The sequence below is a fragment of the Alligator sinensis genome, unplaced genomic scaffold (assembly GCF_000455745.1).
Source record: "Alligator sinensis unplaced genomic scaffold, ASM45574v1 scaffold1676_1, whole genome shotgun sequence".
NCBI lineage: Eukaryota > Metazoa > Chordata > Crocodylia > Alligatoridae > Alligator > Alligator sinensis.
Window position 1 is genome coordinate 142,622 of NW_005843223.1, and position 12,237 is coordinate 154,858.

General features: G+C 63.1%; 1 protein-coding gene across 2 annotated transcripts in view; it reads left to right on the forward strand.

The window, feature by feature from the left end:
* DCTN1 (dynactin subunit 1) overlaps positions 1–11,786 on the forward strand; it is a 44,237-nt gene extending 32,451 nt beyond the window's left edge. Inside the window, exons 17-27 of one of the 2 annotated variants that reach the window (XM_025194484.1) lie at positions 1,362–1,523; positions 1,855–1,986; positions 2,488–2,616; positions 3,004–3,146; positions 4,238–4,404; positions 6,073–6,087; positions 6,884–7,017; positions 8,004–8,193; positions 9,193–9,272; positions 9,672–9,761; positions 11,016–11,786. In XM_025194484.1, coding sequence (XP_025050269.1) covers positions 1,362–1,523; positions 1,855–1,986; positions 2,488–2,616; positions 3,004–3,146; positions 4,238–4,404; positions 6,073–6,087; positions 6,884–7,017; positions 8,004–8,193; positions 9,193–9,272; positions 9,672–9,761; positions 11,016–11,153 — 1,380 coding nt within the window. In that variant the 3' untranslated portion in view covers positions 11,154–11,786. The remainder of the gene's footprint in view (positions 1–1,361; positions 1,524–1,854; positions 1,987–2,487; positions 2,617–3,003; positions 3,147–4,237; positions 4,405–6,072; positions 6,088–6,883; positions 7,018–8,003; positions 8,194–9,192; positions 9,273–9,671; positions 9,762–11,015) is intronic. The other variant, XM_006038008.3, reaches the window with a different exon arrangement.
* The last annotated feature ends 451 nt before the right edge of the window (positions 11,787–12,237 follow it).

Genomic DNA, 12,237 nt, shown 5'->3' on the forward strand with positions numbered 1-12,237 from the left:
AGGGAAAGGGAGATGGGGAGGGGACCCAGCTGAGAGGGGAAAAGGGGGGGCTGGATTTGGTTAGCTGAGATGAGGCAGTTGACACCCTGGGGGATCCTGAGTAAGCAGCTAGTCCAGGTAACCAGGAACTCGCAGTCTTCCTTGGGCTTGTGGGCTGATGCAGTTGTGTCTGGGGGTGGTTTCTTGTTCTGCGGTTCTGCATTCAGGTCAGTTAAAATACGTCCATCTTGGGGCAGCTTCTCAATGGGGGCTGGATTTGGTTAGCTGAGATGAGGCAGTTGACACCCTGGGGGATCCTGAGTAAGCAGCTAGTCCAGGTAACCAGGAACTCGCAGTCTTCCTTGGGCTTGTGGGCTGATGCAGTTGTGTCTGGGGGTGGTTTCTTGTTCTGCGGTTCTGCATTCAGGTCAGTTAAAATACGTCCATCTTGGGGCAGCTTCTCAATGGTTGGGTTCGGAGCATGGAGGGATAAATGTGACCTTAGAGTTCAGCACGCCTTGTGTCTTGTGGGAAGGCATGTGCAGAAGGGGAGCGTGAGAGGAAAGGCAGGGCCGTGGGAGTGGAGTCCGGTGGCCGGGAGTGTAAAGTCAGCAGTCAGGAGAGCCCTGGCTTCTGCTTCTGACTCAGCGCCTCCCAGCACCAATGCTGGCCTCCGTCAAACATCTTCACTGTGAGAAGAAATGATAACTCACCAGTGCGCCCCAAGGGATGACGACTAGGTCGAATGGTCACAAACTACTACAAGACCGTTTCAGGCTGGACATAAGGAAGAATTTCTTTACTGTCCGAGCCCCCAAGGTCTGGAACAGCCTGCCACCGGAGGTGATTCAAGCGCCCACATTGAACACCTTTAAGAGCAAGCTGGATGCTTACCTTGCTGGGATCCTATGACCCCAGCTGACTTCCTGCCCTTTGGGCGGGGGGCTGGACTCGATGATCTTCCGAGGTCCCTTCCAGCCCTAATGTCTATGAAATCTATGAAACTTCTCCTGATAACCGAGTTTTCCTTCGCGGGGCCTGGACAGCAGCAAAGTCCCTGCCTGGCAGGCAGACACCAACCCCTGCCGTGCCCAGCTTGCTACAGAGCTGGGAGGAGGAAAGGCAAGGGCCACAGCAGGCCAGGCCAGAGGGGAGGGGGCTCCCTCGTCCTACCGGCCTGAGGCCTTGCTGCCTCGCCAGCTGCGACTCGCATTAGGCTGCTCTCGGTGATTATTAGCAGAGGGATAAAGCAAGAGGGGAGGCATGTAGCTCGGAGCTGGGGCACCTGGCAGGCCTGGGGAGCAAGAGCTACCATTCTGCTGTGCTGGGGATACCAGGTGAGAGTGGATTCCCTAATGGCCGTGTGCTGCTCTTCTCCCCAGGTGTCGGACACGCTCCTGGACTGCCGCAAGCACCTGACCTGGGTGGTCGCCGTGCTGCAGGAAGTGGCAGCCGCGGGGGCCCAGATGATCGCCCCCCTGACGGAGAACGAAGGGCTGCTGGCTGCGAAGCTGGAAGACCTGGCCTTCAAAGCCAGCGAGCAGGTGGGAGCTTCCCCACACACCCCTACCCCCAGGGACTTGCCACCCCTTCATTTGAGAGAGGCTGGGTCTCTGTGTGCCCTGGTTGGAAGCCCTTTCACAGTGAGCCGGGCAACACAAGCAGAGATTGGGGACCTGCCAATGCCCTGCCTGCCACCCGTTCTCCGTCATGTCTCCCCTCTACCTCTTTGGAGGGGTGCGCTCTGTTGTGTTCTGTGCCCCGTGGCCTGCCTGAGGGCAGCAGCCACAGCAGGGCACGTGGCTGCAGTGGTAGCAGTGCCATCGGCACAGGAGCACCTCAGGAAGTAGGGTGACCTTCTCCCCATCCCTGCAGATCTACGGTGCCCAGGGCATCAACCCGTATGAGTGCCTGCGCCAGTCCTGCAGCATCCTCATCGCCACCATGAACAAGATGGCCACCGCCATGCAGGAGGGGGAGTACGATGCCGACCGGCCGCAGATCAAGGTGGGCAGGGCTGGGCCTGTCCCCTCCGCCTGGGCAAGGGCCATGTCACATTGGCACTGGCATGGGGAGGGTCTCCTGGGGTTGGGGCTGGCTGAGGTGAAACTGCAGGCCCTCCTGATATGGGGGAGGAAGGACTGAGGGAGGTGCGGTGTGCACTGTTTCCAGACCTCGTCTTTGCTGAGGGGGGCTAGTGTGCCCTGTGAAGAGGGAAGGGGTGCTCGCAGCAGCAGGGAGATGCTGAGGGTCCAAGCCTGGCCTGGCTGGACTGGGGCTGTGTGAGTGCTCACAGCTCCTGTCAGCAAGTGGCCCCAGCCGCGTGGCGTCCAGCATGGCGAGGGGTATGGAGGCTCTGGTGCCGCCCCCACACTGAGCCGACCTCCCTGAGCTGGGCTGTGGCGGGTTCAGGCAACTGCCTGCAGGACCCAGGTCTGAGGGGACGTTCCCAGGGAGCCCCCTACCCCCTGCTCCGCACTGTCTGACCACCCTTGGCTTCCACTGCAGCCCGCTCCCCCCGTCGACCTGCGGGCAGCTGCACTGCGGGCAGAGATCACGGATGCCGAGGGGCTAGGGCTGAAGCTGGAGGACAGGGAGACGGTCATCAAGGAGCTGAAGAAATCACTCAAGATCAAGGTGAGCTCAGCTCTGGCCTGCTGCCAAGTCCCCATCTTGCCTGAGGGCCAGTGCAGAGTCTCCCTCCTGGGCACCCTGCTCCCCCTTCCCGGTGCTCTCCTGGCTTGCTGCCTGTGGGGCTCTGCCTCCTTTCAGTCTTGCTCAGAGGTCAGCGGGGGGCACAAGCTGCCTGGGGGCTCAGCCATGAAGGACCTGCACCAGCCTTCCTTTGAGGCAGCTGTTGCAAGCATGTAACCTGTTCCCAGGTGCTAGTGATGCCACGTCCGGTCATGGGCTGCATGTGGAGCATGAGCAGGAAAGTGGGGGGTGACAAGAGGTTCCCCAGGCATTGCGGTCCCTTCCCCTTGTGCTGTCCCCCCCCGGGCCTGAGTGCACCCCCCCCCGCAGGGCGAGGAGCTGAGCGAGGCAAACGTGCGTCTCAGTCTCCTGGAGAAGAAGCTGGACAGCTCGTCCAAGGATGCGGACGACCGGGTGGAGAAGATCCAGACCAAGCTGGATGAGACTCAGACACTGTTGAAGAAGAAGGAGAAGTAAGTGTGGGCAGGGCTGTCCTGGCTGGGTGGGACTAACAGGCTGCACCTGCCGTGGGAGGGCCCTGGACCAGGTCCTCTGCACCCACAGTTGGGATCAGCTCTGGGTCAGCGCAGAATGTAATACGGGATAACCAGAGGTCCAGGACCTGGTTGTAGAAAAACAGTTGTGGGGCTGGCAGGGACCTGCAGAGGGCACGTCCAGTCCACCCCCTGCCTGAGCCAGGATCAGCCCTGTCCAAACCAGCCCAGACAAACCCATCAGCTAAATTCTACATAAGACAACCCTCAACCCTGACAGCCCCAGGCATCGCCCCCGCCCTGGGAAAGCAGGGGGGCCATGGCTGCCTGCCTCCTGCTGCTGCCGAGGTGGGGTGGGGGATTGATGGATGCTCCAGAGACCCCAGGCTGAGGCTGTGCCCCTGCTGCAGAGGAAGGCAAAACCCCCCAGTCTGGACCAGTCTGAGCAGAGGAGAAATCCCTTCCTGCCCCAGTGCAACATTGGTCTGAGCCTGAGTGCAGGGGCAAGACCCTCTAGCCGGGACCCTGCGGGGTTGGTGCCAGAGGAGCATTGGCACAGCCCAGCCCCATCCCAGCCTGGGCTGCAGCAGCACCTCTGGGGGAGGCTTCAACACTCCCTGAAATGTCACTGGCAGGGAGGGGCTGGGCTGGGCTGGGCTGGGCCCAGGGGCGGTTCTTAAAGAGGAGCTGCATCCTTAGTGCTCTCCTAGGGAAGACGTGGGCAAAAGGTGCTGCCTGCATGCCCCAGGGCTTTGCTTTGCCTGCCTTTTCCTGACGTTAGCTTGCAGCATGTGAATTCCACGGTCTTACCAAGTAAACCCCAAGTTGTGGGGAGAGGAACATGTCTGCCTGACAGAGCTGGGAGAAATGGGAGGCTGCAGAGGGGCCGGGGGCGGGTGACCCAGCCATGTGCGAGATGGCAGATTGCTGGATGAGCTCCACGTGGCACTGGAGGACCCCTCTGCTGGGTCAGCAGGAGTGCGTAATCGGGGCAGGGGGCCCGGCCAGGGCTTCTCTGGAGAAAGGCTGGGAACACCTCAAATGGGCCCGTGGCTGTCCCCTCCCTGCAGGGAGTTCGAGGAGACCATGGACGCCCTTCAAGCGGACATTGACCAGCTGGAGGCAGAGAAGCTGGAGCTCAAGCAGCGCCTGAACAACCAGTCCAAGCGCACCATCGAGGGGCTGCGCGGCGCTCCTGCCTCCGGCATTGCCTCCATCGTCTCCGGCATCACGGGAGGTGAGTGCCCTGTCCACCTGCCCCCTGCACATAGGCAAGCTCCGACGGCCGTCCCACGGTGCCTGGACATTGGGGCAGGGGCACAGGGCCAAGGGTGCGGAGCCCTGGAAGAGAGAGCACCCCCGACCCTGCTGGAGAGGAAGCCTGCAGGCCCTGCCCATCAGCTGCAGCCTCTCCCTGCTCTGCACTGGGCTTAGCTGTCTGTCCCGCAGTTGAGCAGGCTCACCCACCTGCTCTCTGTACCCACTGAGCCCAGAGACGAGGCAGGAGAGGGCCCCAGCGCCACTCTCAAGCTGTGTCCTCAGCCACAAGGGGCCCCTGGGTATTCCCCACCTCATCTGGGGGCCTGGGGCCTGCTGGGTGGGGCAGGAAGCAATACAGCCACAGCCTCAGAGCCCTCTGCTCCCCGGGCTGCATTGGGGGCATTGCCTCCGCCCCTGCGGGGAGAGGAGACCTGCCCCACAGTGCTAAAGTGTGGGGCCGGGTTGTCTGGTGCTTGCTGGAGGGCTGGGCTCCTTCCTTGCTGCTGAAGCAGCATCCCCAGACCCAGAGGCTGCACCAATAAGGCACCAAAGAGGCCATGCATTTCTCCTGGCATCAGCCCTTGTGGAGCTCAGCAGAGCCATGTGCTGTGATGGGCAGGGGCTGTCTCACAGGCTCCCCAGGTTCCCTTTGAACGCACCTGTCCTGGCAGGCGAGTGCTGCCTCCCAGCTGCATAGATCTGAAACACCCTGAGCGATTCTCGCTTGGCCTGTGCGCGCAGCCGGCTGGTGCCCGGGAGAACTACGGCGTCTCCGCTGCCCAGAGGTGTTGCGTCTGTGCCGGGAGGGTCCCCAGTCTCTCAGGCAGCACACGTCCACATGTTCTGCTCACAGCTGCATGCAGGGGCGGCTGTCCTTGGTGCCAGGCAGTGCCTCTTGCTCACGCTCCCATGTGCTACCCAGGGGTGACGGAAGGGAGTTCCACAAGGCACAGAGCAAGCGGGTGCTGGAGGCATGAGCCTGCGCCTGGCCCAGCTTTGTGCTCTTGATGATGCTGTGGGATCCCTGCCCTCTGGTATCTGTCCCTCCTCAAGCCGCAGCTCACAGTCGTGGCAGCCACGTGGTGTGCGGTCTTGGGCGGGGGGAGTGCTGAGGGCAGTGGGGAGCAGTTCAGCCCCTCACGGGGGCCCCCAGGAGGTTGCCAGCTCATCCTGGTCAGACGGGCTCCTGTGGTAGCTGCTGCAAGCACTGGCTGCACTCACCCACTCCTGCCCTGGTGCTCAGCTCCTGCGTTGGTGCCTGTCGCAGCATGCACTGAATCACAGTCACAGAGACATGGGCTGACAGGGACCCCGGCAGGTCGCATCCAGTCCCAGCCCTGCCTGAGGCAGGATCAGCCCTGTCCAAACCAGCCCAGACAAGCTCCATGTCCAGCCTCTGAGCAAAGCTGCTCTGGGTGACACAAGCCAGAGTGACCGTGGCTGTGGCTGGCACGGAGCCGCCAGGGCCGCGAGGTCGAGAGCGGTCGAGCCCTCGGGCAGGGAGCGAATGTGGGTGGGAACGGGTGGTTTTTTCTGGGCTGTTCTTTGGCCTCTTTAGCCAGAGCCGCACCTGAGCCTCTCTCCTCAGCTCTCACTTCTGCTTCTTCTCTCTCTTCTGCTTCCTTCTCCCCTCCTTGCCCGGCAGAGGAACAGCAGAGAGGTACGGTACTGCCCAGCCTGCTCACACACATGCCAGCTCTCCACACCCCCGGGACCCCGAAAGGGGCCTGCGTGGAGAGGAGGCAGGTTTCCATGAACATCTGAGCATGGGGCCCTGGGGTGGGTTGTAAGGTCCGTCCAGGGACAGCTGTTGTCGGCCCCAGCACCCCACAGCTCCAGGTGGAAGCTGTGCATGCATTGAGCAGGGAGCGAGGGGCACAGCCTCTGCATCAGACCTGCCTGCACCCTCAATGCTGGAGGCTGCAGGGAGAGACAAACAGGGGAAATCCCTGCTCAGACCCAGTCACTCTCCCTCCAGCCTCCACTCTGTGCCTCTATGTGGCACAGGAGACTGGGCACGACAGACCTGGGGTTTGAGCCTGTCAATGGTCGTTTTTATGTTCTTATGAAAATCACGGTGGCAGGAGCAGATCTCGCATCCAGGGAGGCATGAGGGCGATGGGGATTGTGCACCCTTGCATGGGGACGGGGGGTCCCTCTGGAGCATCTGATGCAGGGGCAGCCCTGTCCAGCCTCACCTGGGTCGTGACGCTGTGCGGGGTGTGTGGCTCAGCGCCATGCCGTTCACACCCGGCTACCTTGCTCACCCTCTGCTTGTCCCACTGGGGCCCCAGTCTGCTGGCGTGGTGGACTGTGCCAGACTCGGTGCAGAGTGCCCGGGGGGTGGTTCCTGCTGCAGCCTGACACAGGTAGCCTCTCCCCCTCGTCATGCCACGAGCCAGCTGCAGCCAATCTGCCCGCCCCCTCATGGCACTGCCCTTCTTGCCCGTGTGCAGGTGTTGGTGCCGGCCAAGCCATGGTGGGGGGCTCAGGCCCCATCCAGGTGAAGGACTCGCCCCTCCTTCTGCAGCAGATTGATGCCATGCGCCTCTCCATTAAGTACCTCAAGAACGAGAACAACCTGATCAAGGTGAGGGGCTGGGGGGGCTCTCGTGCGCCTGGCCGGGCCCAGGCTCTGCAACGGAGTCCTGTGCCCCAACCGGCTCTCGCTCCCTCTGGGAAATAGTAGGAGCCTCCTGGGGAAGGAAAATCCAAGCAGGGGCCAGGGCCAGGCTGGCTCGGCTGCATCTGGAGCGAAAAGCAGCAGCCACAGGGGCTCCCAAAGCAGGTGGCCAGTAAGGCTGAGAAGGCTCCTGCATCCCCTCTGAGAGGGGCTTGCACAGCCCCAGCGGCCAGGGCACCCCCTTGCAGCTCCCTGTGTCTCAGAAATAAGACGCAGTGCGTGGGTGTCTCACGCCCTGGAACAGAGATGAGAGCCAGGGTCCACCTGCCCCTGTAGCCGTTAGCGCTGCTGGGGCTCAGACCCGCGATTCTGGAGACCATGGGTCAGCAGGGCAGGGAAATCCCAGGGCTCCCTTGCCTAGATCAGTGGCTCTCAACCTTCTTTGACTCGAGGGACCCCTGGATAGACTCACGCCTGCTTAGGAAACACCAGCTCTATGTTCGCTCTCTCCAAGGGCCGTTTTTCTGCTGCAGAGAACTCGGAGAGCCCAGCTGTGGGTTTCTATCATCTCTGGGCCTAGCTGGTGAATCCTGTCTGTGCTCCTAATAGTGCCACCCTTGTGAGGCAGGTTGTAGCACCCAGGGTGCCTGGTTGAAAATCGCTGACTTGGGCGGAGGCTGTGTTAATCAAGAGCAGGCTCTTGGGGTGTAAGGCAGGGGCTCTTCCTCCCCCTGGGAAGGGGTGGAGAGAGGTCTCTGCAGATGGCCGTCCTGGAGACGGAGCATTGGGTCCTTGCATTTGCCACCTTGTCCTGTGTCATTATCTGACTGATTGGGGAAAGGCCTGGTCCCCTTTTTGCCCTCCGGCAGGGCAGAGTCTGCACCACACAGCCAGGCACTGGGGGCCAGGGGAGGCTGGCCCCACCAGTGATGCCGCTGTCCCTTGCTTCCCAGGGGACGCAGATGAAGACAGAGCTGGCGGGGCTGCCCCCTCTGCACGTGCCCAAGCTCTCTCTGCCCAAAGACCGGCAGGGAGATGAGATGGCCTCTGGCTCCCTGTACCGGAAGACGAACCAGCTGCTGGAAACCCTCTATCAGATGAGCGCCAATGCCAGGGTGGTGGACATCACGCGCAGGAAGTCAGGTAGGTCCACACGGGACCCCACTGCTGCTCCTCTGTGGGGTCCAGGGCTGCAGCCTCCTGTGCTGGGGCTGAATGGTATCAGGGGTCATAGGGAAAGTGCAGAGAAGGGCAGCAAGGATGATGAGCACTATGGAGGGGCTTCCATGTGAGGAGAAACTATGAGGCTAGACCTGGTCAGGGTAGAAAAGAGATGCTGGAGGGGGGACATGAGAAGGGAAGAGAGAGAGTCACTAGGGACTTATCAGCTATCTCTCACCAGGTAAGAACAAGGGGGCACAGCATGGCATGAGCGGGCAGTCAACACCAGGAAGTTCTTTCTTGCACCGTGAATTAAAGGGCGAAGCTTGTTGCCCCCAGATGTGGGGGAAGCTGAGGGCTGGGCCAGATTCACCAGGGCTTGGAGCGAAGGGGCATCGGTGGCTCTGGAGCAGGCAGTGAGGGGCACGGCCTCTACATCAGACCTGCCTGGACCTCAGTGCTGGAGGCTGCAGGGGGGAGAGGAACGGGGGAAAGCCCTGCTCAGCCCCAGCCACTCTCCCATTCTCTGCTGCTGCTGTTCCAGCCTCCGCTCTGCTGCTGCGTGTCGGGGAGACTGAGTCTGCCCCAGGCCAGGGCAGCTCCGAGGTTCTTATAGGGGTGCGGGGCTGGCTCTGCCCCCCCATCCCGCTCTGTTTGAAGCCCCCCGAGGTTCCTGGGGCATGCCCAGAAGACCCCTCGTTGCAGGGGTGGTTCTGGTGGGCAGGGCGCTGAGGGAACGCAGCGGCTTCCCGACCTGGGAAGCAGGCTGCCGACAGCTTGCTCATGACTGGAGCCTCCATCCACTTCCAGTGTGGTGATGGAAAGCGTGTCCAGTGTCCCTGCAGCCCCCCATGGGCCAGGCCCTCGCTAGGGGTGACTGGGGGTGAGTTGTCAGGTTCTTTGGGCCAGCAGGGCTGGAGAATCGCTGGATGAGGCTGAGGCCCTGGTGCAGGGTCCCCCTCACTTCTCTTCCCCCCTCAGCAGCTGGGAACCCAGCGGCACAGCTCCTGGAGCAGACGGCCCGTCTGAAATCCCTGAGCGACACCATCGACAAGCTGAAGGTAACGCGGGCCTGGCCCAGCCCTGTGACCTTCTGGTGTCGGGGCAGCGAGCAGGGACCCCCGCCCCATCCCCGGAGGACTCGCATCCTCTACCACTGACCTGGGGCTTGCCCCACTCCATCCTCCCAGCCCGACGGGAGACTGTGGATCGTAGCTCTTCCTGGGAACAAACCTTCTTCGGGCCTGTGATGGGAAGGGGAGATGCGCCCAGACACATGGGGCCTGCCCTGGCCCAGGTGTTCAGCCCGGGGCTGCTCCCGGGGCAGGATGGGGCATGGCTTAGGTCTCCCAGCCCCTCCTCGGGGTGCCGTGCCCAGGAGCCAGTGGGGGTGGGGGGCTGCTTGCGTGCCAGAGTTGCAGCTCCAGAGGGGTGACGCTGGCCTGCTCTCCCTCCCCCAGGACGACGTGATGAAGGAGACAGTCCTGCAGCACCCCGGGGCCAGCATCCCAACCGACTTCGCCACCTTCCCCTCTTCATCCTTCCTGAAGGTAGGAGCCCACACTCTGGTGGGGGAGGTCACGCTGGAGCTCGTAGAGGGAGCACGGCCGCCTCTGCACTGAGGCGGTCTGTGCCAGGGGCTCTGCCAACGCCTGAAGAATGTCAGCCAGGGGAGACGGGTCAGGCGAGCGGGGCTGTGAAGTGTTCGCAGAGGTGTTGCAGGGTTTGGAGGATCCACAGCTGCAGGTGCCCAAAAAGCAAGTGCAGTTTTGGGCTGCATTAAGTGCGAAGGAGGGGAGGGACGGTGCTGCTCGCTCGGTCCTGGCGAGGCCCGATCTAGTGTCTAGTTTAAAGACAGGGATGTTCTGGGCCTGGCACTTCCAGGAGGATGTGGGCAGGCTGGGAAGAGTCCAGCACAGAGCAACCAAAATGATCAAGGGTCTGGGAGGCAGGACAGATGAGCACAGGGTGGAGGAGCTGGGGAGATTGAGTCTGGAGGAGAGAAGACTGAAGAGGGTTTGATCACAGGCTGCAAATCCCTGAAGCACGATGGCAAGGAGGCTGGAGATGGGCTTTCCTCTGTGGCCGCAGGGGACAGGACTAGGAGCAATGGCCTCCAGCTGCAGCAGGGGAAGCTGAGGCTGGGGATGAGGAGGAAGGTGCTGGCTCTGATGGAGTCAAGCACTGGAACAGGTCCCTAGAGACACGGTGGTGTCCATCCCTGGCAGTTCGCAAGAGCAGGCTGCACAGCCCCTTGGCTGGGAGGGTTGTCGGGACTGATCCTGCCTGGAGCAGGGGCTGGACCAGTGCCCTGGCAAGGCCCCTTCCAGCCCAGCTCTCCCCTTACCTTGCATTTGTTGCCCACCTCTGGGCTGAAGCAGCTGAAGTGCTGAAGGAGCTGGGAGCGGGTGTCTGGGGAGACGCTGAGGCCATGTGCAGCTTGGGGAGAAAGCGGGTAGAAGGGACAAGGCTGCAGCCTTCGAGTATCTGGCGGGCTGCCCTGGAGAGGAGGCAGAGCCACTTTCCCTCGCTGCAGAGGGCAGGACTCGTAGAAGGCAGCAAGGCAGGCCAGGAACGGACCTCTGGAGCCACCACCTCGCTGTCCCGGGGCCTTGTTGGGTCTAGCCTGGGGCAGCGGGACCTCCCTCCTGGCGGCTGGATCGGCACAGGTCAGGGGCTGGGCCAGATGCCCCCGCAGTCCTGCCAGCCCTGGGCTCTGTGTGGAGGACGGTGGTCGCTGGGGCTTGGGGCTGGCCTGGAGGAGCACAGCCTGCCCTGAACCTCCGCTCGCTCCTGTCTTGCAGGCCAAGGAGGAGGCGGTAGCCGACACGGTTTACATCGGCAAAGTGTCCTTCCCGTGCATGCCCGGCCACGGCCAGGTGCACCAGCTGGTGCTGACACCGGAGCAGCTGCACGCGCTGCACAGCCGCCTCATCTCCTAGGGCCCCAGCCGGGCCGGGACAGACCAAGGCCCATTGCACGTCCCCCGCCCGAGCGGGGCAGCCTCCTGCTGGCGCCGCTAGCCTGTGTGCCCCAGCCCTGGCCGAGCACCGGCCTCCCTGCGCCCGGGCTGGCTACGACTTACCGCGGCCACTGCAGCTCCCACGTTCCCCCCCGGGCCAACGCTGCAGCCGCCTCTTCTCCTGTGTGGAAGTGGCCGGAGCCGCAGCTTCCCCGTGCACAGCCCTCTTGCACTTCCCCCAGCAGCTCCTCCCTGCGTGCACGGGTGTCCAGGGATCCCCCCAGCTCCCAGACCTGTGCACGGGGGGTGTGGGGCTGGGCTCTCACATCAGGCTTCGGTGGCATGGAGGGGCTGGGCTGCAGCTTCCTCCCCTGCCTGTTGCTTTGGTAGATGGGGTGTGCACAGCCAGCGGGACGGGGCTCTGGCTCCAAACACTACATTGCCCGTGGGGGAGCTCCCAGCCAGACGCTGGCTGCCATCGTGCTGCCTCCACCCGCCCGGGGGTGGCGGAGCACGGGCCCCTGGGCCTGCCGGCTTGGTGCTGCGGCGCTCCCCTCCTGTAACGGCCCATTAGCACTAGAGCTCTCAAACCAATAAAGCTTCACCTGTTCAACCCGCCGGGCCCGGCTCCGTCCTTCTGCCTCCCACTCGGGGGCAGCTGCTCTCCAGCTGGTCACGAGGCCACTGCCGGGGCTGGGCCCTTCCAGCGGCCGTGAGAGAGGGGAAACGGGCACGTGCCTTGGTGTGGCAGGAGGGGCAGCTGTGTTCGGTGCGAGCCCCCGGGCTGAGGGGGGCACAGCCCGTGGGGCTGGACAACAGCACCAGCTCCCCCGGGCAGGGGCAGTGCTGCTGGGGGCAGCCTGTTGCCCACGGAGCCCCAGCGCTTGTGAGAGCTTCACCCTCCTCTGGATGGGGCTTGGCAGCTGCCCCCGCCGGGGTCCCAGCAGAGCCAGGGCCTGAGCCCCATGCTTCAAACGAGGGATGATCCAGTGTCCAGGCCTGCAGCCCCGGGGGCCTGTGTTGCCCTGAGGTGCCCGGGGCTGGCTTCTGCCCGTTGCCACTCT